General features: G+C 48.6%; 1 protein-coding gene across 3 annotated transcripts in view; it reads left to right on the top strand.

The window, feature by feature from the left end:
* wdr95 (WD40 repeat domain 95) overlaps window positions 1–22240 on the top strand; it is a 220449-nt gene extending 198209 nt beyond the window's left edge. For 2 of the 3 annotated variants that reach the window (XM_072476980.1, XM_072476981.1), the window contains exons 24-30: window positions 1156–1214; window positions 7579–7720; window positions 10990–11029; window positions 11116–11204; window positions 13968–14158; window positions 15728–15819; window positions 20590–22240. In XM_072476980.1, the coding sequence (XP_072333081.1) occupies window positions 1156–1214; window positions 7579–7720; window positions 10990–11029; window positions 11116–11204; window positions 13968–14158; window positions 15728–15819; window positions 20590–20776 (800 nt within the window). In that variant the 3' untranslated portion in view covers window positions 20777–22240. Of the gene's footprint in view, window positions 1–1155; window positions 1215–7578; window positions 7721–10989; window positions 11030–11115; window positions 11205–13967; window positions 14159–15727; window positions 15820–20589 lie in introns of those variants that run through there. The other variant, XR_011935212.1, reaches the window with a different exon arrangement.
* Window positions 22241–23255: the final 1015 nt, after the last annotated feature.

Consider the following 23255-nt stretch of genomic DNA (forward strand, 5'->3'; position numbering starts at 1 on the left):
GCTGGGTGCAAACAATTCAATTACCCATGGGGGAAGAGCATACTCTAGTGATAGCACATGGAGTCCATCAGTGGGCCAGCAACTGGATGGGAGGGCGAGAGTGTGGCCAAGGGTGACATCACCCAGAATGCACCCTGGCTCTCAAAACAAGTGGTCGCACAGACTCCGACTTTCACTGCAGGATAATCAGATCTCGAGCACTGGAACTTCATTGTAGAGCGGACTGCGGTGTGAGGCAGACGCTTAAGAGAGGGGGGTTGCTGCCCAAGGCCAGGCTCCCTGGAGGCAGAGGCCCCAGTGATTAGCGCTGTGTGAACCTCCTTTTCCCACTGGGCTCTGGGTAGAAGGAATGGGAGGTTGAGTCTTCAGGATAAGATGACCTCACAGAGGGTGAAATTTGGTGTGGTTGTTGAGGGGAAGCAGCAAAGGTAGTTTGTCAGAGGTTCTCAGAATTAGTGATAAAGATGTTGTTGAGCACCTTGCGCATTGTTATCCAAAAGGGTGATGAGGTGATTTAGTTAATCAGAAACTGTCAAGATTAAAATATTATTTGCATATACTGAAAAATTCTAAATCTTCTGGTTCGTTCATGAGACTATCATTGTCTTTCTCACTTTAAAGTTGCGGCTGTGTTTATGTCTCTTCTTTGCCTTCCTGAGCTGAGTAGAACATTTTATGTGCATTCTGAAATCTTTATGAAACCTGATCGGAGGAGCCGCCAATGAGGTGATGATAATGGTGAAGTGAACTTCTGAAGTGGCCGACCGAAATTGTAGGCCACAGCTCAGGAAAATCCACCCTTTCCACTGGATATTACTGACTGTGGAATTCACTATTCTCTGCAATATTTTTGTTCATAACCAAGCCTGTATTAGCCAATCTAGTGGGACTTGTCCTTCAACTGTCAATAATATACTGCAATGTACATTGTAGTTAGAGCTTTAAAGATTTTTGATGTACACGAGCCCACAGGGATGTGGGAAGCAGGCAGTCAAGTGGAGTTAAGGCCACATCAGACCAGCCATGATCTTATCAAATGGTAGAGCAGGCTCGCAGAGCCGAATGGCCTGCTCCTGCTCCTAAGCCCTATGTTCCTAACATTGCCAACTTTTCTTTCTCATGTTTTTAATTTGTGTTTGTTTTATGCTTATATAGGTTCTCTTGCATTCTGGAATCTGTTTCACGGTGGACAGCTCTTTGGTATTTTTACTGCTGTGAGTTACAACACGTGACATTTCTGAACCTTCAGTCTCTCAGCGATTAGCAAATAAATGGTTTATACATCACTCGGAAATGTTTAAGTATCTAATATTTCTTGTGGAAAATCTCCACAAAGGGCGTTATTAATCTCAATGTGAAATTTTGCACTGATAAAGTATTTACTTCCTATCTGTGAAATGTGAATTTTGAAAACATTTCTTTTAACTAATGCATTGAGAGGGATACAAAGACGTCTAACGATGTGTTCGTTAGGTGGATTGGCCATGCTAAATTTTCCCTTAGTGTCCAAAGATGTGCATAACTGGGGTTATGGCATTGTGGGGATGGGGCTGAGGAGTGGGCCTAGGTGGGGTCCTCTATCAGAGGGTAGGTGCAGATCTGATGGGCCAATGGCCTGCTTCTGCAGTTTACAATTTATATGTATTCTAATGTCAATTATTTTTATCTTAAAATGTAATCACTGGGCAGAATCGCCGTTGATATTGGCAATGCCGAGCAGGAGAACCAGCCCACCGACAGCAATGGTGGCCTTTTCCACCATTTTATGCGAAACATAGCCAAAAAGATTGGTAGGCATGGGTTCCATGTCGTATCGTTGGTGTTCAACCACTGGTTCACCCACCCTGCCATCACCTCAGCACTTCATTAATCCGGGTGCCATATTTGAAAGCTGCCCCTGCCAACACTCTTTGGAATTCACTGCAAAGTCTTGGCTGCCAGACCCAGTAAACATTCTGCTCCCAAGTTCATCCTTGTGCCACAAGCACCCCCCACTCAACCCATCCACGTCGATACCACCCCCGCCCCGTCCGCCCGACTCACTTCCCCCATCGGTCCCCAATTCACTTCCCTGTCCACTCCCCTACTCATTTTCTCGTCATCGCCTCCCTGACTCAACCCCTGTTGCCCGCTCCCCCTGAAGGTCCGGAGACGCTTTGCGAATGCTGCGTTCACCTCTGAACTCCCCTCGGAGTTCTGCTCACTAGGTGCATACCAATTGAAACCTGTTGTACATCCCACCGTTCTGACATCATTCTGTTGTGGACGCATTATATGACTTTGGGTTATGATTCTGGCGTATGGGCCTGATAATGATATGCTAATGTATTACAGTAAGATTCCCATAGTTGAACAGTGGGAAATGCAGGTAGGTGGGGGGAGAACACGATCGCAACTTGCATTTACATCAACATAAAACACAACTTAGGCCTTCTCGCGATATTTTCCGCTTTCACCGCCATACTCCCACGAGACGAAAGGGAACAGAAATTCCCGCTCACACATAAACTGGTTCAAAATGTGTATTTTTATTATCCTTTGTAAAGAAAGTATTGTAACAGATATGCAGCATTTTTTTTGAAGATTTAACTTCATTTCCTCAATTCTGTCACAGTAATTATATGGGCGGCCCGGTGGCACAGTGGTTAGCACTACTGCCTCACCGCCAGGGACCAGGGTTCAATTCCAGCCGTGGGCCTGTCTGTGTGGAAGTTATACGTTCTCCCCGTTTCTGCGTGGGTCTCCTCCGGGTGCTCCGGTTTCCTCCCACAGTCCAAAGATGTACAGATTAGGTGGATTGACCACGCTAAATTGTTTTAAGTATCCCAAAGATTAGGTGGGGTTACTGGATTCAAGGGATACGGTGTGGCCTGGGCAAGAGGACAAGGGCCTATTTCAGAGGGGCGGTGCAGACTCGATGGGTCAAATGGCCTCCTTCTGCACTGTAGGGATTCTATGAAAACAGCTTTAGTCAAATAAATTACCTCCATGTTTAACGTGGTGCTACTGTTTGATAGTTAATCGTTTCTCACTTGTTAGGAGACAAGCCTTTCAGCTGCAGATCTGCTGTGCAATTTATGTACATGATAGTCTGGCTGGCAGCTTCTTTATTGTAATTCCACTCAGATTGATAAATTCGTCCAGACCTGTAATTCAATCCATTTATTTTAGATGACTATTTATTGAGGCTGTCTGTGATCCTGAAAGTTAATCTGTTTGAAACGTTTTTAAAAAACAACAGACTGTGAAATGAAAATCAGTTTGAGATACAAGTTGTTGACAATTTGTTATATCATTGCTTGTTCTTAAATTAACTAGTTTATTTTATTTTTAGTTTTAAGCCTGAAAAAAGCTGAGAGATTTGTGCTCTTTTGACAGAGCGAAAAGGTGGTGATAGAATTTGAGAGGGAGTTTGTAGGTAGGGTAGAGTATGAGAGGGAGTTTGCAGACAGGGTAGAGTGTGAGTGGGAGTTTGCAGAAAGGGTAGAGTGAGAGAGGGAGTTGGCAGACTGGGTAGAGTGTGAGAGGGAGTTTGCAGATGGGGTAGAGTGTGAGAGGGAGTTTATAGACAGCGTAGAGTGTGAGAGGGAGTTTGCAGGCGGGGTAGAGTGTGAGAGGGAGTTTGCAGATGGGGTAGAGTGTGAGAGGGAGTTTATAGACTGGGTTGAGTGTGAGAGGGTGTTTGCAGGTGGGGTAGAGTGTGAGAGGGAGTTTGCAGATGGGATAGAGTGAGAGAGGGAGTTTGTAGGTGGGGTAGAATGTGAGAGGGAGTTTGTAGGTGGGGTAGAGTGTGAGAGGGAGTTTGCAGATAGGATAGAGTGAGAGAGGGAGTTTGTAGGTGGGATAGAGTGAGAGAGGGAGTTTGTAGGTGGGGTAGAGTGAGAGAGGGAGTTTGCAAACAGGGTAGAGTGTGAGAGGGAGTTTGTAGGTGGGGTAGAGTGTGAGAGGGAGTTTGCAAACAGGGTAGATTGTGAGAGGGAGTTTGCAGACGGGATAGAGTGAGAGAGGGAGTTTGCAGACGGGATAGAGTGAGAGAGAGAGTTTGTAGGTGGGGTAGAGTGTGAGAGGGAGTTTGTGGGGTTGAGTATGAGAGGGAGTTTGTGGGGTAGAGTATGAGGGGGAGTTTGTAGCTGGGGTAGAGTGTGAGAGGGAGTTTGCCGACAGGGTGGACTGTGAGAGGGAGTTTGCAGACGGGATAGAGTGAGAGAGGGAGTTTGTGGGTGGGGTAGCCTGTGAGAGGGAGTTTGTAGGTGGGGTAGAGTGAGAGAGGGAGTTTGCAGATGGGATAGAGTGAGAGAGGGAGTTTGTAGCTGGGGTAGTGTGTGAGAGGGAGTTTGCAGACAGGTTAGAGTGAGAGAGGGAGTTTGCAGACGGGATAGAGTGAGAGAGGGAGTTTGCAGACGGGGTAGAGTGAGAGAGGGAGTTTGCAGACAGGGTAGTGTGAGAGAGGGAGTTTGCAGACGTGGTAGAGTGTGAGAGGGAGTTTGCAGACAGGTTAGAGTGAGAGAGGGAGTTTGCAGACGGGGTCGAGTGAGAGAGGGAGTTTGCAGACAGGGTAGTGTGAGAGAGGGAGTTTGCAGACGTGGTAGAGTGTGAGAGGGAGTTTGCAGACAGGTTAGAGTGAGAGATTGAGTTTGCAGACGGGGTCGAGTGAGAGGGTGTTTGCAGACGGGGTCGAGTGAGAGAGGGAGTTTGCAGATGGGGTGGAGTGTGAGAGGGAATTTGCAGACGTAGTAGAGTGAGAGAGGGAGTTTGCAGACAGGGTAGAGTGTGAGAGGGAGTTTGCAGGCGGGGTAGAGTGAGAGAGGGAATTTGCAGACAGGGTGGAGTGTGAGAGGGAGTTTGCAGACAGGGTAGAGTGAGAGAGGGAGTTTGGAGATGGGGTAGAGTGAGAGAGGGAGTTTGGAGACAGGGTAGAGTGTGAGGAGGAGTTTGCAGATGGGGTAGAGTGAGAGAGGGAGTTTCGAGACGGGGTAGAGTGTGGTGAGGAGTTTGCAGACGGGATAGAGTGAGAGAGGGAGTTTGCAGACGGGGTAGAGGGAGAGAGGGAGTTTGCAGACCGGGTAGAGTGAGAGAGGGAGATTGCAGACAGGGTAGAGGGCGAGAGGGAGTTTGCAGACGGGATAGAGTGTGAGAGGGAGTTTGCAGGCGGGGTGGAGTGTGAGAGGGAATTTGCAGACGTAGTAGAGTGAGAGAGGGAGTTTGCAGACGGGGTAGAGTGAGAGAGGGAGTTTGGAGATGGGGTAGAGTGAGAGAGGGAGTTTGGAGACAGGGTAGAGTGTGAGGAGGAGTTTGCAGATGGGGTAGAGTGAGAGAGGGAGTTTCGAGACGGGGTAGAGTGTGGTGAGGAGTTTGCAGACGGGATAGAGTGAGAGAGGGAGTTTGGAGACTGGGTAGAGTGAGAGAGGAAGTTTGGAGACGGGGTAGAGTGAGAGAGGGAGTTTGCAGACGGGGTAGAGTGAGAGAGGGAGTTTGTAAATGGGGTAGAATGAGAGAGGGAGTTTGCAGACGGGGTAGAGTGACAGAGGGAGTTTGCAGACAGGGTAGAGTGAGAGAGGGAGTTTGCAGATGGGGTAGAGGGAGAGAGGGAGTTTGCAGACTGGGTGGAGTGTGAGAGGGAATTTGCAGACGTAGTAGAGTGAGAGAGGGAGTTTGCAGACAGGGTAGAGTGAGAGAGGGAGTTTGCAGACGGGGTGGAGTGTGAGAGGGAATTTGCAGATGTAGTAGAGTGTGAGAGGGAGTTTGCAGACAGGGTAGAGTGAGAGAGGGAGCTGGCAGATGGGGTAGAGTGTGAGAGGGAGTTTGCAGATGGGGTAGAGTGTGAGAGTGCGTTTGTAGCTGGGGTAGAGTGTGAGAGGGAGTTTGCAGACAGGGTAGAGTGAGAGAGGGAGTTGGCAGATGGGGTAGAGTGTGAGAGTGAGTTTGTAGCTGGGGTAGAGTGTGAGAGGGAGTTTGCAGACAGGTTAGAGTGCGAGAGGGAGTTTGCAGACGGGATAGAGTGGGAGAGGGAGTTTGCAGACGGGATAGAGTGTGAGAGGGAGTTTGCAGATGGGGTAGAATGTGAGAGGGAATTTGCAGACGTAATAGAGTGAGAGAGGGAGTTTGCAGACAGGTTAGAGTGAGAGAGGGAGGTTGCAGACGGGATAGAGTGGGAGAGGGAGTTTGCAGACGGGATAGTGTGTGAGAGGGAGTTTGCAGACGTAATAGAGAGAGAGGGAGTTTGCAGACAGGGTAGAGTGAGTGAGGGAATTTGCAGACGTAGTAGAGTGAGAGAGGGAGTTTGCAGACAGGGCAGAGTGAGAGAGGGAGTTTGCAGACGGGGTAGAGGGAGAGAGGGAGTTTGCAGACAGGTTCGAGTGAGAGAGGGTGTTTGCAAACGGGATAGAGTGTGAGAGGGAGTTTGCAGGCGGGGTGGAGTGTGAGAGGGAATTTGCAGACGTAGTAGAGTGAGAGAGGGAGTTTGCAGACAGGGTAGAGGGAGAGAGGGAGTTTGCAGACAGGGTAGAGGGAGAGAGGGAGTTGGCAGATGGGGTAGAGTGTGAGGAGGAGTTTGCAGACGGGGTAGAGTGAGAGAGGGAGTTTGCAGACTGGGTAGAGTGAGAGAGGGAGTTTGCAGACGGGGTAGAGTGTGAGAGGGAATTTGCAGACGTAGTAGAGTGAGAGAGGGAGTTTGCAGACAGGGTAGAGTGAGAGAGGGAGTTTGCAGACAGGGTAGAGGGAGAGAGGGAGTTTGCAGACGGGGTAGAGGGAGAGAGGGAGTTTGCAGGCGGGGTGGAGTGTGAGAGGGAATTTGCAGACGTAGTAGAGTGAGAGAGGGAGTTTGCAGACAGGGTAGAGTGAGAGAGGGAGTTTGCAGACAGGGTAGAGTGAGAGAGGGAGTTTGCAGACAGGGTAGAGGGAGAGAGGGAGTTGGCAGATGGTGTAGTGTGTGAGGAGGAGTTTGCAGACTGGGTAGAGTGAGAGAGGGAGTTTGCAGACGGGATAGAGTGGGAGAGGGAGTTTGCATACGGGACAGAGTGTGAGAGGGAGTTTGCAGATGGGGTAGAATGTGAGAGGGAATTTGCAGACGTAGTAGAGTGAGAAAGGGAGTTTGCAGACAGGGTAGAGTGAGTGAGGGAATTTGCAGACGTAGTAGAGTGAGAGAGGGAGTTTGCAGACAGGGTAGAGTGAGAGAGGGTGTTTGCAGACCGGGTAGAGGGAAAGAGGGAGTTTGCAGGCGGGGTGGAGTGTGAGAGGGAATTTGCAGACGTAGTAGAGTGAGAGAGGGAGTTTGCAGACAGGGTAGAGTGAGTGAGGGAGTTTGCAGACAGGGTAGAGTGTGAGGAGGAGTTTGCAGACAGGTTAGAGTGAGAGAGGGAGTTTGCAGACGGGGTAGTGAGAGAGAGGGAGTTTGCAGGTGGGGTCGAGTGAGAGAGGGAGCTTGCAGTCAGGGAAGAGTGTGAGGGGGAGTTTACACGTTTTCTGACATGTAACTCTGAGTTAAAAAGACTGAAACACAGCGAAGTATTTCTACACCCACACTCTACCCATTGATATATTCATTTAGAATTGTGATAATACACATTTCTATCTCTTCAGTCCAAAGTGAAATCTCAGTTAAGCAGCCTGGCTGTGTCGATTGATGATTCGTTGCTTTACGCCGCAGATTCTGTTGGATATATTTATGTTTATGGGATAAAAGGCTTCGCTGTTCATGGACCAGAAGTACATCCACCAAGAAGTAAGCATTGCAACCATTATTTAATTCTGGTATTTTTCTAATACCTGTACTAATGGATGTACCACATTCTCAACAATTTTCCTGAATCGTGCAAGAACATGGTAATTAGAGGTAGGTCCATAAAAATGCTGAATTATTTTTACAGTTTATAAATATGGTCAGAAATGTCCTATTTGAGGTAGTAAAATTGTAGTTTTTGACCTGCAGGTGATGAATGCGGGATTATCTCAGAGCGGGGTGGGTGGCTGGGGGGGAGGGGTTACTGATAGATGTTGCTGTTATGTTGCATCTCAGTGCTGCTGTTGAGAGATCAGACCAATAATCACTCTGCTTCTAACCAGCGAGATAAGAATGCAAGGACACCTCAAGATGAAGGTGCCCTTTGTAAGATGTGTGAAATTTTTGTGTCCACCACATCCAGGCCATCATCCATCGGATGGTCTGTGCCGCACCTGTGGAGGGAGATTCTCCAGTTGCATTGCTCCTGGTACAATTTCCGCCATGTGGGAAGAATTCCAGAGGAGGCCAGAAACGGGATTTGCACCAGGCAAAAGAACAAAGAACAAAGAAAAGTACAGCACAGGAACAGGCCCTTCGGCCCTCCAAGCCCGCTCCGACCATGCGGCCCATCTAAACTAAAATCTTCTACACTTCCGGGGTCCGTATCCCTCTATTCCCATCCTATTCATGTATTTGTCAAGATGCCCTTTAAACAGTTTCCGATGTTCAAACAGTTTCTGATGCTCCCAGCCTGCTCCAGCTGGTGTGATCAGGATCTTACCCAGAACGGGCGAGAACCTAATCAGAGCTCATTTGTATTCATTTTAACCTCATTAGTGAAATTAAACTCGAATGCAGTGTTCTCCCGGTATTCTCCTGCAACCCCCCCTCCTCCCAACAGGAAGTCACCCAGGTGAAAATCACTACTAGTCCATAAAAGCGGGGACTAGGTGGAGCAAGGAGGTGAGTACCCCTCTCCACTTACCTCCAGGGAGTACAAGGGAACAGCAGCTGCTGACCAGATGTTGTTTAATTACCTGGTCCTTCAAGGGAGATGGTTGTTGGGGGCTCAGGCTTGGCAGGGGGAGGAGGCTGTGTGTCTCCCCCAGGTTGGGGGTCTTTGGGTCTGTGAAGCCTTGAAGTTTCCTTTCTTTCATGTTTAACAACCCATAACAGAGAAACGCACAGCTGCAGTCTGTCTGCCCTGAAATCCTTTCACATGACTGAGCTATTCTGCAGTTTGTCTCTTGGAGAAGCATTTCACTCCCATTGAAGTTTCAATAGGCTCTCTGGTTTCAGTGTTGCAGTATGCCTTCCCTTATACCATGTACTTAGTTGTTTACATTGAATTTCACACACCATTGACTTTACAAGCCTCTTGATTGACCCCTGAAGGAGAGATAGCTTTGTTTGTTTTAATAGCACTTCACGGTTCATTAATTCTTTTGAGCAGGTATCCTGTCGGACCACATTTTTTCTGTAGGGGATTTTTTACTCTGAAGTGTTTCCTAGAAAGAGTAGGTGTTCTGTCTGGCAATATTTTTAGACTAGATCTTTTTCAATTTCTGATGCCTGAATAGCAGGCCTGCACTGCTTTCCCATCATTGAAGCAGCTGGCACCACTCAGACACTGAAGTGCAAGGATTCCTCAATGTGGATCAGCCATTGTTCAAATCTCTGGAGAGACATGATGACCACACAGGGGAGTTCGGAGCGATAGGGAGCGTTTTTGCCGATGAGACAGGGGGTCTTTACCTGTTTGAAAGGCGGGTGCTGTAGGATTATTCTGAGAGTGGAGCACCCTGATCTCTGTGGATCAAACCTTGCCGATGTCTTCAGGTCCCACACATCACATTTTTGTTGCAAACCACCCCTGGTTGCAAAAAAAGGCAGAGTCAACATGGTTTTGTGAAAGGGGAAATATGTTTGACTAATGTATTAGAGTCCTTTGAGGAAGTAACAAGCCATGTGGATAAAGTGGAACCTGTGGATGTGGTCTACTCAAATTACCAGAAGGCATTTGACAAGGTGCCACATGAAATGCTCCAACACTGATCCCTGTGATATTCCACTCATTACACCTACCAACTTGAGAATGGCCCTTTTATGTATACTCTCTCTTTCCAATCAGCTAACCAATCCTTTATCCATGCTAATATGTTAGTCGCTGCACCATGAGTTATTTTCTGCCCGAGTCGCAAGGGGGGCGGGGGGTAAGAAAGGTGTGGTTGTGTTTTATTGTAAGGACATAGGAGAGGTGTGGCAGTCAGACTGTGATAGCCACTCCAAAGACGATATGGTCCCTTATTTTTTAACAGATTCTTGTATTCAACAGTAGACTCAACTTTCACCAGTAGAAACAAGAAATAGCAAACACTGCAATTTGACACAATTTCTTGTTTGCTTGCCAAACATCCATTGAGATTCTCAGAGAATATTAACAGTCATCCTTCCTAATTACTGAATATATTCTTCAGCAGGTGCTAAGTTCTCTGAATGAGAAGAACTGTTCAAGGATGAATAAATAAAAAATCACCGAGACAAACTGGAGAGACAGCAAAAATAAAATACTCAGCAGCCAAAAAATATTAGAGAAAGAAATAAAAAGGAAAGAAAGAACTACAAAGAGGATATAACAATTGTATGGGGTGCTCAGTGGAGTTTTTGATCAATCTAGCCTTGCTTTATTGAACATATGATATGCTGCTTGGTTGGCCCACCAATTTCATAAACTGTCGAGCGAAATAGTGCAGAATCCTGGGCTTATGTTGATCGGGAGTTGGTGAAAGCAGGCTTGTTATGGGTAACAATGAGAGTGCTCTACACATCATTTATACCAAGAGAGTTTTTCATAGAAAAAAGTTCATTAATAGCAGCAACCAAAGAGAGGAGGATGTAAGTTATGGAGCGAGAAGCAACAATCTTGATATGTTATCATTTTGACATTTTGATAATTTTTTTCAGTTTCAATACATGGAAGACTGCTGAAAGTTTACTCTACACTGTCATATTTGCCTGTATGTCATTTGTGATTTTCATCCATGCATAGTAACAGTTTAATTGTGCATGTATGTTGCCTTGTATAATCTCTACTACCTGTTTTCAGGAAACAGCTTCCAGTTTCAATGTAGGAAGGCTGATTATGATGTGGGAATACTATGTGCCATACGAATCAAAATGTGTTTCATGATCTGTAAAAATTACATTAGAAACATAGAAAACATAGTACCAATCTAATTGCATTATGTTTTCATCTATCTTCATTATAGTTGTTAACTACTGGAGAGCTCATGTAAGTGGTGTTGCCTGGTAAGTGTGTGCCTTGTACATCGCATTAAGTACAGACAGCTTCCATTTCATTCTTTACGATAAATGGTTTTCATTTATTGTTCCAGCATGGAGCTGATAGAAGAACAAAAGGTGATTGTGACCTCTTCTGTTGAGGGTACTGTACGATTGTGGAGCGTGGATGGAGAGTTTATTGGTAAATACTTGTGTAATAATAATGAACTCATTGTGGGTTCCACAACTCTTAGCTAACTATTCATGAATTAATCAGCATTTCAGATGCCATGGGTGGGATTTTCGGCCCCCCCCCCTTGCCGGGGGCCGGCGTGAATCCCGCCCCGCCGCTCCGACGCCGGCAGCCGAATTCTCCGGCATCAATTTTCGGGTGGGGGCGGGGATCATGCCGCGCCAGTCGGGGACCGTTGGCTGCGGCCCCCCCCGGCAATTCTCCAGGCTCCGATGGGCCGAGCGGCCATCCGTTTTCGGCCAGTCCTGCCAGCGGGAAATGGACATGGTCCATCACGGCGGGACCTGGCTAGAAGGCCGTCTACCAGAGTCCTCGGGGGGGAGCGAAAGGATCCGGCCCTGGGGGGGGGGCCCCACGGTGACCTGGCCCGCGATTGGGGCCCACCGATCTGCGGGCGGGTCTGTGCCGTGGGGGGACTCTTTCCCTCCGCGCTGGCCTCTGTTGGGTTCCGACATGGCCGGCGCTGAGAAGAAACCCCCTGCGCATGCGCAGGAACCACGCCGGTGGTTCTGCACATGCGCCAGAAAACGCCGGCGGTTCTGCGCATGCGGCAATTTGCATCCGGCCAGTTGCGGGAGAATCCCACCCCATATTTTGCAAAAGCATGAATTAGGTGGCTATTGTAAAAGATTAAGCGAAAATGACTTGCATTTGTGTAGAACATTTTATACCCACAAGACACGCCAAAACACTTCATGGCCAATGAACTAGATCACTTCTACATCACATCGAGGTCCCACAAAAGTATGATTTATTGTTTGCAAAATATATATTTTACTCTCGAAACCTGAGGCACCATTGCTAGCAACTCCAAGAAACTGACAATGAGCTTGGTTGGACAGGAGTTAGACCCTCAACACTCACACCCTGTAACTCTGCTTGCTCTTGCGACCACACTTCAACCTTTTTGTCCAGTTCTTGCCTATTGGGGTCCAATTTCAATGTTTGAAAGTATCCTTCCCTCTCCTCTCCTTTCTGCTCACTCTACCCAGTGCCCCCCTCCCCCACCCTCCCAGTTGGCAACTGTTTTGGAAAGTTGACCCATGACTTACCGAAGCTGGCATTCCCCAAAATGTACTGGGAGACTTAACGTTGAACTGCCTTTGTTTCACCCTACCCATCCTGCTCATTCCTCCGTCACCCCCCCTATCCATTTCTCCTATCCTTGAGTTCCCTCCTCCTTCACCTCCCTCCTTTTGCTTTTCCCCCTCTCCTCCTCCTTCTCAGATTAATGTTCCCCTCCCGTCACTCCCATATATCTTTACTTCTCAATCATCACTGCATTCTCACACCTTCTCTCCCTTTTGTTTTCCCTCTTTCTCTCACCCTCTGTCATAATGAAGTGCTTCGAGAGGTTGGTCATGAGACACATCAACTCCATACACCACGGATGCCTGGATCCACTGGAATTTGCATACCGCCACAACCGGTCAACAGCAGACACCATCTCCCTGGCCCTGCACTCATTCCTGGAGCATCTCGTCAACAAGGACTCCTACATTAGACTCCTATTTATTGACTACAGCTCTGCCTTCAACACCATAATCCCAGCCAAGCTCGTATCAAAGCTCCAAAACCTAGGAGTTGGCTCCTCCCTATGCAACTAGATCCTTGACTTTCTAACCCATAGACCACAATCAGTAAGGATAACCAACAACACCTCCTCCACAATAGTCCTCAATACCGGGGCCCTGCAAGGCTGCATACTTAGCCCTCTACTAAAGTCCCTATACACACACAACAGCGTGGCAAAATTTGGCTCCAACTCCATCTACAAGTTTGCTGACGACATGGCCATAGTGGGTTGGATCTCGAGCAATGTTGAATCAGAATACTGGGCCGGGATTCTCCCCTACCCGGCGGAGCGGGGGGTCCAGGCGGGATGGAGTAGTGTGAACCACTCCGGCTTCGGGCCGCCCCAAAGGTGCGGATTTCTACGCACCTTTAGGGGCCAAGCCCTCACCTTGAGGGGCTAACCCCCCGCCGGAGTGGTTGGCGCGCTGCCAGCTAGCGGAGAAGGCTTTTGGCGCCACGCCAACCGGGGCCGAAAGGACTTCGCTGGGCGGCGGAAATCCGCGCATGCGCGGGAGTGTCAGCGGCTGCTGACGTCATCCCCGCGCAGGGGGGGTGTCTCTTACACGTCGGCCATGGTGAAGACTGTGGCCGAGGTGGAGGGAAAAGAGTGCTCCCACGGCACAGGCCCGCCTGCCCATTGGTGGGCCCCGATCGCGGGGCCAGATCGCCCCGCGCTCCCCCCCCAGGACTCCGCCCACGCCGTCTAGTCCCGCCAGGAAGTGAGGTGGTTTGATTCTCGTCGGCGGGACAGGCATTTCAGCAGCGGGACTTCGGCGCATCGCGGGCCGGAGAATCGCCGGGTGGGGGCTCGCCGACCGGCGCGGCGCGATCCCGTCCCCGCCGAATATCCGGTGCCGGAGAATTCGGCAACCGGCGGGGGCGGGATTCACGCCAGCCCCCGGCGGGGGGGGGTCGGAGAATCCCGCCCAAGATCTTTTTTGTTTATTTGTTTGAATGACAAGATGCACTCTGACTACATGGAAATAATTCTGAAGCTGTCATTTCATTACTGGAACTACATGACGGTGAGAAGTAGCTCAAATTTAATTCAGGAGGCCTTTTGAAATTACTATTGCCTTTTAATCAGTGTGTATTACTTATCCCTATTTAACACTTAGTTACTGGATTGTTTGTAAGGTACGTTTGGACAGCCACAGCCCTGGGAAATCTATGCACCAGCATCTTGGCAGCACCCAATGGTTCCCTATGAAATTCTGATTGATCCACTCAGCATGCCCATTCATCCAGTGTTGGAGGGGGAGACCCCTGTCATACAGCTCATCAATTTGGAACAAAGTGAAGAGAATATCGAAAATACAGAGTCGAAGGTTTGTAAACAGTTTGAAAGATCAAGGCCGGGATTCTCTGTTCTGGAGAGTAAATCGGGTCTGATATCCGCTGGCACTGGGAGTGCGGCCCATGTGTGAATCTCTCACCATAACCATGCAAATATATGCATGGAGGCGACGTCATTGGATTCCTTAGGAATCCTGTTATGGGGCCACCATTTTGAACGGGCGGCCCAATCCCGAGGGCCCCCCTCCCACCCACAATACAAATCCTGTCCCTCCTCACTGACAAGTATGGGTGTTATTCCCTCCCTTCCAGGGAAATAACTAGTTACCCTCCTGCCAAAAAATATGCATGCATGAGGGTGACCCAACCCCCTCCCCATGACCTTCCAGAGCCCCCTCAGTTGTTCCCCAGCACCCCTCAGTCACTCCTCACTTGACTACCCATCAGTCACCCCCATCAACCCACCCCAGCCTGAAAGAGACCTCCATCAGTCACCCCTGCCTGAAAGAAAGGTCCAGGCAGTACAGTGAAAGATCACTGCATTTGCAAGCACCTTTCCTTAACATCTGCCTCTGACAAATATGTTTAAAGCAGCAGCTGTTACAAGTGCCAGAGGCTTCCTCAAAAGCCAAGTACACTTGAAAGGGCTTCAAACCCCTTGACAGCCTTTGAAATGCAAAACTCCCATTCAATTTCACACAACAATATACTTCTCTCGCCAGTGATTGACAGTTTTATTCACACAGAGAAAGGTGCTTGGGTGCATTATTTAGCTATCTTTCCCTTCAGACTTGAATGCATCTCAAGTACCCTGCTTTGATGCGAACCACAATGTTTTTCAACACTCTTGCTATGATTGACAGCTCCTCACCACATCAAAATGAGATAAGTGGTCTCTCATTCACAGCAGATAGCACTTAGTTCCTTTTGATGTGGGGAAGGCATCGGAGCATTGCAACGGGTTTGGCGCCTGCAGCGATCCAGTTTTACGGGGATCCGCCATTCTCCGCCAGGGCATCACTGTCAAGGCCATCCCTAATTGCCCTTGAGCTGAATGGCTTGCTTAGGCCATTTTAGAGGGCATTCAGGTCAACCATATTGCTGTAGGTCTGGAGTCGCATGTAGGCCACACCATGTAAGGACAGCAGCTTTCCTTTCCTAAAGGGCATTAGTGAACCAGATGAGTTTTTTCAACAACGGTTTCATGATCATCATTGGACTTTTAATTGCTGATCCTTATTGAATTCAAATTACTTCATCTTCCATGGTGAGATTCGAACCCAGGTCCCCAGAGCATTACCCTGGGTCTCTGGATTATTAAAACAGTGACAGTAGATTGTGAGGAATAGAATGAAATATACGATTAAGAGAATTATTTTAAAGAAGTTTGTTACCTTATGGAATATGCTGCTAGAAATAGTGGAAGCAGAATCCTTGACTGCTTTTAAAAGGGAAGTGAATAAATTCTTGAAAAAGAAAAACACCAAAAGGACATGGGGAGAGAGAAGGGGAATAGAACACTGTGGTTGGTTCTTTCAGAGAGCAAGCACAAGTATGTTGGGCAGAATGGTGTACTATGCTGTAAAATTGTATGATTCTAGGATCTTCGCAATTCACTGAAGATGACCATTTCGGACGATGATATCAATGAAGAAATAAAAAAGATGACCTTCCAGAACAACCTTGGTAAAAGGTAATTCTTGTAATTTCTAGCAGCTCGGAAAACCTAGGGCACAGTCTCCTTTTGTCCAAATGAACTACCCTTATTTTAGGGTAAAAATCCATACATCCATGGAGATCAAGATCCTCTGGTGCATGAATAAAAGTACTTTATTTTCATTGTGCACTAAAACAAGGATAATACTTTTCACTCGAAATATTTCTATGTAGTTTATTCTCTCTCAAGGTTTCTAAAACAGCTTTACTTTGCATCGATCCACGGTCATTCAATTCACTAATAGTCTTTAGCTTTAATGGTTAGAAAGTACCTGACAAGTTGGTTTTATGGGGTATAACATGTACTTGCGTATTTTAAAATAATTACTTTAACATATTTATGGTTTGAAAAATCCTGGGCAGACGCAACATGGCGCAGGACTACAGGGGCTGGTGCGTAGGAAAGGAGGCCCCCAGCCACAGAGGCCGGCCCACCGATCGGTGGGCCCCGATCACGGGCCAGGCCACATCAGAGGCCCCCCAGGGTTGGACCCCTCCACCCCCCCCCCCCACAGGGTCGGACCCCCCTCCCCCCCCCACAGGGTCGGACCCCCCCCTCCCTCCCCACAGGGTCGGACCCCCCCTCTCCCCCACAGGGTCGGACCCCCCCCGTCCCCCCCCACAGGGTCGGACCCCCCCTCCCTCCCCACAGGCCGCCACCCGACCCTTCAACGCCGAGGTCCCGCCGGCTCAGAGCAGGTTAGAACGGCGCCGGTGGGACTCGGCACTATTCTTACGGCCGCTCGGCCCATCTGGGCCGGAGAATCGGCGGGCCGGCAGCGGAGAGCGGCCTGCGACTGGCGCCGCGCTAACCACACCAGCGCCAATTACGCCGATTCTCTGCTCTGCGGAGAATCGCATGCCGGTGTCGGGGCGGCATGGTCCGTTGCCAGGGATTCTCCGGTCCAGCCCAGGGCTGGGAGAATCCCGCCCCCTATTTCAGTTTCAGGAATGACTCCTTGCTCCAATAAAATGGATTAATGATCACGGACCCCCATCAAAATCATAATACTACGTAATATTTCTACATAACAATGATGTCATGAGAATCCTGCTCATATTATGAGAAAGACCGTTTCAACAATGCTTTTAAGAAAACCGGGTTTAGCTCAGTTGGCAGGACAGTTGGTTTGTGGTGTCGAGCGATGCCTACAATCCCTGTACTGGCTGAGGTTATTCATGAAGGCCCACCTTCTCAACCTTGCCCCTCCCCTGAGGTTAAATCACCACCAGTCAGCTCTCATCCTCAAAGGGGAAAGCCGCCTATGACCATTTGGGACTATGGTGACTTTACTTCTAATTATTAGAGGAACAATTTGAGGATTATCTCATTGATGTTGACAATGATGAGTCAAGCCAGACAAAGCAGAGAAAAAGAATAAGTGTGACTCCATTGCTATTCTTGTCTGTGCTGACTGAATGTCACTTCATGCCTAAAGATTGGACATTTACATCATTAAGGGGCAATCAGTTCACAGATCACATCCACTACAAACAGCTATTGGCCAATCTGTATTAGCCAGTCTCACTCTTTTAGATGTTTAACTTCTGAAGGACACGTGCTTCATTAATTAAAAGAAATAACCTCCCTTTAAATATGCATCTCCTCCCCTCTCATACTCAGAATCACAGAATCACAGAATAATGGTGCAGTGGCCCATCGAGCCTGCACCAAAGCATGAAAAACACCTGACCTGCTTACATAATCCCACTTGCCAGTGCTTGGCCCATAGCCTTGAAGGTAATGATGTGCCAAGTCCTCATCCAGGTACTTTTTAAAGGATTTGAGGTAACCCACCTCTACATCCTCTCAGACAGTGCATTCCAGACTGTCACTACCCTCTGGGTAATCCCCCCTAAACCTCCTGCCCCCCACCTTGAAATTGTGTCCCCTCGTACCTGACCCTTCAGCTCAGAGCTGCTCCCTATCCACCCTGTCCATGTCCCTCATAATCTTCTACACCTCGATCAGGTCACCTCTCAGTCTTCTCTGCTCCAGTGAAAACAACCCAAGCCTATCCAACCTCGCTTCATAACTTAAATGTTCCGTTCAAGGCAACATCCTGGTGAATCTCCTCTGCACCTCCTCTAATGCAATCACATCCTTCCTATAATGTGGCAACCAGAATTGCACACAGTACTCCAGCTGTGGCCTCACCAAAGTTCTATACAGCTCCATCATGACCTCCCTGCTTTTGTAATCTATGCCCCGATTGATAAAGGGAAGTGTCCCATATGCACTTTTCACCACCCTATTAACCTGCCCATCTGCCTTCAGAGACCTATGGACAAAACATGCCAAGGTCCTCAAAACTTCCCAGTGTCATGCCATTCATTGAATACATCCTGATAAGCTTCCTCCTCACTCATTTGAACATAATATTTTCAGGAATAGTCATTTGGCAGTACAGAATTGAAGCTGAACAAAGAGACATTCTTGTATTCTTGTGAAGTGTTCTGATAAGTGCAAGATGAAAAGTTTTGACATGTCTTTTCAGAAGTGTTTTATTGGCCTGTACTGAACCAGTCCAATTTCTCAGAGTTATTTAATCATGCAAGGAAATCGCATTATTGCAAACTGCTGGAGGATTTAAGTAAATCAACCAACAGTTTTTCCATAAGTACAAGAATCAAACCAAAAAGAGATTAATATAAACAGGACATCCTCGAGATACAGAGCAGGCCAGGCAGCCAAATAAAGGCATTTGCTCACTGCATGGACAGGATTTTCCTGGTCATGGGGAAGCAGAAGAGCTAGAAAAATAGCAGGAAATCCTGTTTGGACGGGATGTGGATTGGCTGCCCACCAAGCAATTTAAATAACTACCAGCCCCATTAAGAACAATTTTCCTGGGCTGCCTACATTTTGCAGGCAGAGGATTGGGGCCTTGCGACTTGCTTTTTAGATATGGAATCTCTCTCTTCTGACCAGTGCCTGGGTTACACACTGCGAGTGCAACCTGGCAGATTGTAGAAGGCAAGTGCTGAGCAGGAAATCATTGGAGAGAGAAATTGACCTGATATGAGCAATGTAAAGGGTTGAAATCAGCAAGACCCTGGTTAGCCAGAGTGAAAGGCCGACAATGACAAGAGCAGTTCTTTAACCCAATCTCACTGAATTTGTTGGGGAACAGCAACATTATGGAATAAAAACAGAAAATGCTGGAACTCGACAGTTCTGAGGAGAGAGAAAGTATTAACAGGTGCGATTCACTGGCCGAGTCCCGCTGGAATCAGAACGGAGCGCGGCCGGTAGCCTCTCCCAGGATTCCCAACGGTCACTACGCCTTGCGAGACCGGCCTCCCGAGACATCGCCACCTGGATCCCATCCACACTGGGCGGGACACAGACTCTCAGAGTTCAGTGAGTTTAAAAACTCACTTAGCTCAGTCGATGCCGGACCTACCGGTCTCGCCGAGGAGGATCCAGCCGGGCGCGATTCAGCGCTGGTCCCCACAAATGGGAGCAGGCGGAACGGCACTTGCAGGGGGAGGGGGCGGGGCGGGGGGTTCTCCCTGCTAATAGGAGGCCCCGGGTGGCTGGTATCTGGACAGGGTAGCACCCTGACATTGCTGATGCCACCTGGGTACTCCCACCCTGGCAGTGCCACTTACACACCCTGGCAGTGCCACTTACACATTCTGGCAGTGCCACCTACACACCCTGGCAGTGCCACCTGTATGCCAGGCTGTCACTGCAAGGGCACCCAGATGGCATTCTGAGTCTTGCAGGGGTAATGCCAGGCTGGCAGTGCCAAGATGCCCAGTTGGATTTGATCTATGTTGCAGATTGGGCCCAGGAGTGCCCCAGCCATGTGTGGTGGGGTGCGGGGAGCACGAGGACCCCCAACAGGTGGGGCACGAGGGGGATCCGGGGCTGGGTGGGGTCGAGAGATCCGTCCCGATCTCTTGCTGTACTGAGGAGCTCCGACAATGGAGTTCCTCAGTGCATGAAATGCAGCTGAGTGAGGCATTGGTGGGGCGTTCTCCTCTAAGGCCCCAAAAAGAGCAGAGCGCTGTTAGATAGTGGGATCATTCCCAGCACTGGGAATGACCTCTCTAATCCTGCCCAGAATGCACTCTGTTTTCTTATGGTTAGATGGCGCCCAAAATTCCGAATCCAATATGACTGTTCTTCGGAGCTTTGTGTACCTTGCCTAGATGAATGTAGTTTGACACCTTCCAGGGAAAAGCAAACCACTTTATTTGCACCCCATCCACCACCTTAAATGCTCAATCTCTTTGCCATAGGTGCACAGTGGCAGCATTCTGTACCATCTACAAAATTTACTGCAGCAACATGATAGTACCTTCCAAACTCTGCACCTCTACTGCCAAGGAGAACAAGGGCAGCAGGCACATGTGAACACCATTATCTGCATTTCCCCTCCAAGACTCAATTCATCCTGATTTAGAACTACTTCACCATTCCTTCAACATAGCTAGGTCAAAATCCTGCAATTCCGTTCCTAACAGCACCATGGGTGTACCTACATTAAGTGGACCTCACTGGTTTAAGGGGGAGGCTCAAAAAGAGCAGCTCCGAGTGCTGTTTAAGAGATTTTTAAAAAGGTTAGCACCATTTGGGACTCTAACCACAAAATACCAATACTCGTAAGCTTGTGTAAAAATGTTCACAAATTATTCCTGTAGCTTTGTAATATATTTTTTTGCCCTTCACATCAACTAGTGAATGAATTAAGGACTGTTTTGTAGCAATGCTAATTTTCTCCCTTTTTTTTTGTAGACTTCGACATGAAAGATACCAGAGTTTGAATAAACCACTAAACCATGGAGGCCCCGTTGTGTATCACACCCTGAAGTGTTTTGAAATTTCTAATGCCCCAATAACATGTGAGAAACCTAACCTATCGGCAGCAAACACAGATCCATTTCTTACCATTTGTTTTAAAGAGAGTACAGTTGACCTCTAAGCCTCTACATAAGGAATTGCTCAGCCATATGTAGCTTTCTCTGTACCTTGTTTAAGTTGCCTAGATCTACCATTGCTGCACACAATCAGACAGATTGTACTGAGTGTTGCTCCAGACATGAGTATCTTTGACCAAGATTGGTCCTTTTTGCAATTTTCCTTGAGCTATATCACTCTCAGCCTCTGCTGCCTTTATTTCTCCTCCTCCATTTCCTTCTGCAATGTCCTCCTCCCAGTTCCCACACCCTGTTCAATACTATTGCCTTCTCAATCTATTCTGCTGCTGTTGGCCTCAGCTAGATTCTTTCCTTGATATACCCAGGACTTGCCTCTGCTCCTCTGCAGTATCTTCTACTGCATCCATCATGCCTTCCATCTTTTGTCTTGTAGTTCAATACCCTATTTGAGCACATTTTCAGCTTAATTGCTAACTTCTGATGTCCTTTCTATCCTCTTTAACATTCTTTCTATTTCACTATTATTGTCCCCTCTCTCCAGATTTTGAACATCAAATGTCCTTTCAACGTTCTCTAACAAAAAGAGCCCAGCTTCTCCAATCTCTAGATGTAACTGCAGCTCTTCATCCCTGGGATCATTCTCACAAACCTCTCTAGTGCCTTCACATCCTTCATAAAGGGTGCGATTTTTCCCACCATGTTGTGCCCGGCACCGATCCTGTTGCACTGGGAGCAAAGAGGGACAGGTCCAAAACAACTTTGCACCGGGCTGATCACGGGTCACCCGAGTTTGTGAGGCAGCAGTGCTAACTACTGTTCCACCGTGCTGCCCTGGGGCTTTGCAGGCCATTGGAGCCCCCTGGTTGGCCGGGCACAGGGCAGTGCCCTGGCACTCCCTGGTACATAGGCACCCTGACAAGACCAACTGCCATGGTGGCTGGGGTAGAGCCCAGGTGCCTGGCTGGCAGTTTGGAAAAATGCAGAAAGGCCCTCAGACCTCTTTAAATCAGTATAACATTGGAATGTCCTTTACTTTAAATGAAAGGTATAATGAGGAAGAAATTTTACTGGCCTGTGTGAGAGGATCTTCTTCATTGTTCAAATAGCATCCCTCATACACTATACCGCTTCGAACATACCATTCTAGTTCACTCTGGTCTACACCTACAGTGTGAAAGGTGTTAACATTTTTGGAATAAGCCTGATGTGTTTGTGTTTAATGTATGTGTACTTTTTATGTACACAATATTTACGGCAGTTAAGGCAAATGAAGATTCAGTGGATGTTTGCTGGTTACCTCTTTGATTCCATTGATTCCGATATTGGTTTTCCTCGAGGATCATCAAATGCAATGAGCATGTGGGGATGAGATTTCAGTTCAACTGCTACTTTTTTGCTGTTTCTTATATGTATTTATTTTGTCATGTATTAATCGAAGCATATGAACTGGGTGTATTTTACTGTTAATGTGAGATTTTGCACTTTAAAAAAAAATAAACATGAAAAAAAACAGTTTCATTTAAATATATAAAAGCTGCCAATAGATTTCCCAGAGCATTGGCTTTGCTTATTGTCAGTTTCTAATCCTTGCTGTAGCCACTTTATATAAACCGCTGAGAGAACCATGTGGGTAGATGAGTGTGGTCTGAGGTCTTGCTGTGTTTCAGGAAGTCCCTGCTGCCTATTTTCTAAAATGCACTCCAGGGCCCGATTCTCCGACCCCCCACTGGGTCGGAGAGTCGCCGGGGGCCGGCGTGAATCCCGCCCCTGCCGTGTCCCGAATTCTCCGCCACCGGATATTCGGCGGGGGCGGGATTCGCGACGCGCCAGTCGGCGGAAATCCCCCGTCGATTCTCCGGTCCGCGATGGGCCGAAGTCCCGCTGCTGTCAACCCATGCCAGCCAGTGTGGATGAACCACCTTTGGGATGGCGGGACATGGTGGCGCGGGCGGGCTCCGGGGTCCTGAGGGGGGCGCGGAGCGATCTGGCCCCGGGGGTTGCCCCCACGGTGGCTTGGCCCGCAATCAGGCCCTCCCGATCCGCGGGCGGGCCTGTGCCGTGGGGGCACTCTTTTCCTTCCGCCTTCGCCATGGTCTCCACCATGGCGGAGGCGGAAGAGACCCCCTCCACTGCGCATGCGCGGGGATGCCGTGAGCGGCTGCTGAAGCTCCCGCGCATGCGTCGCCCGGCAAAGTCAGTTTCGCGCCAGCTGGCGGGGCACCAAAGGCCTTTCCCACCAGCCGGCGGGGCGGAAATCAGTCCGGCGCGGGCCTAGCCCCTCAAGGTGAGGGCTCGGCCCCTCAAGATGCGGAGACTTCCGCACCTTTGGGGGGGCGCGTTGCAGGACTGATTCGCGCCGTTTTTGGCGCCGGTCGGGGGACATCGCGCTGATATCGGAGAATCCCGCCCCAGGTCTTGGATCATGTTTTCGGGATCCTTAATGGGGAGGGGGAGCAGCCCCAAGTCGTGGTCCATATAGGCACCAATGACACAGGTAGGAAAAGGGATAGGGATGTAAGGCAG

Source organism: Scyliorhinus torazame, chromosome 15 (assembly GCF_047496885.1).
Source record: "Scyliorhinus torazame isolate Kashiwa2021f chromosome 15, sScyTor2.1, whole genome shotgun sequence".
In the NCBI taxonomy this organism is placed as follows: domain Eukaryota; kingdom Metazoa; phylum Chordata; class Chondrichthyes; order Carcharhiniformes; family Scyliorhinidae; genus Scyliorhinus; species Scyliorhinus torazame.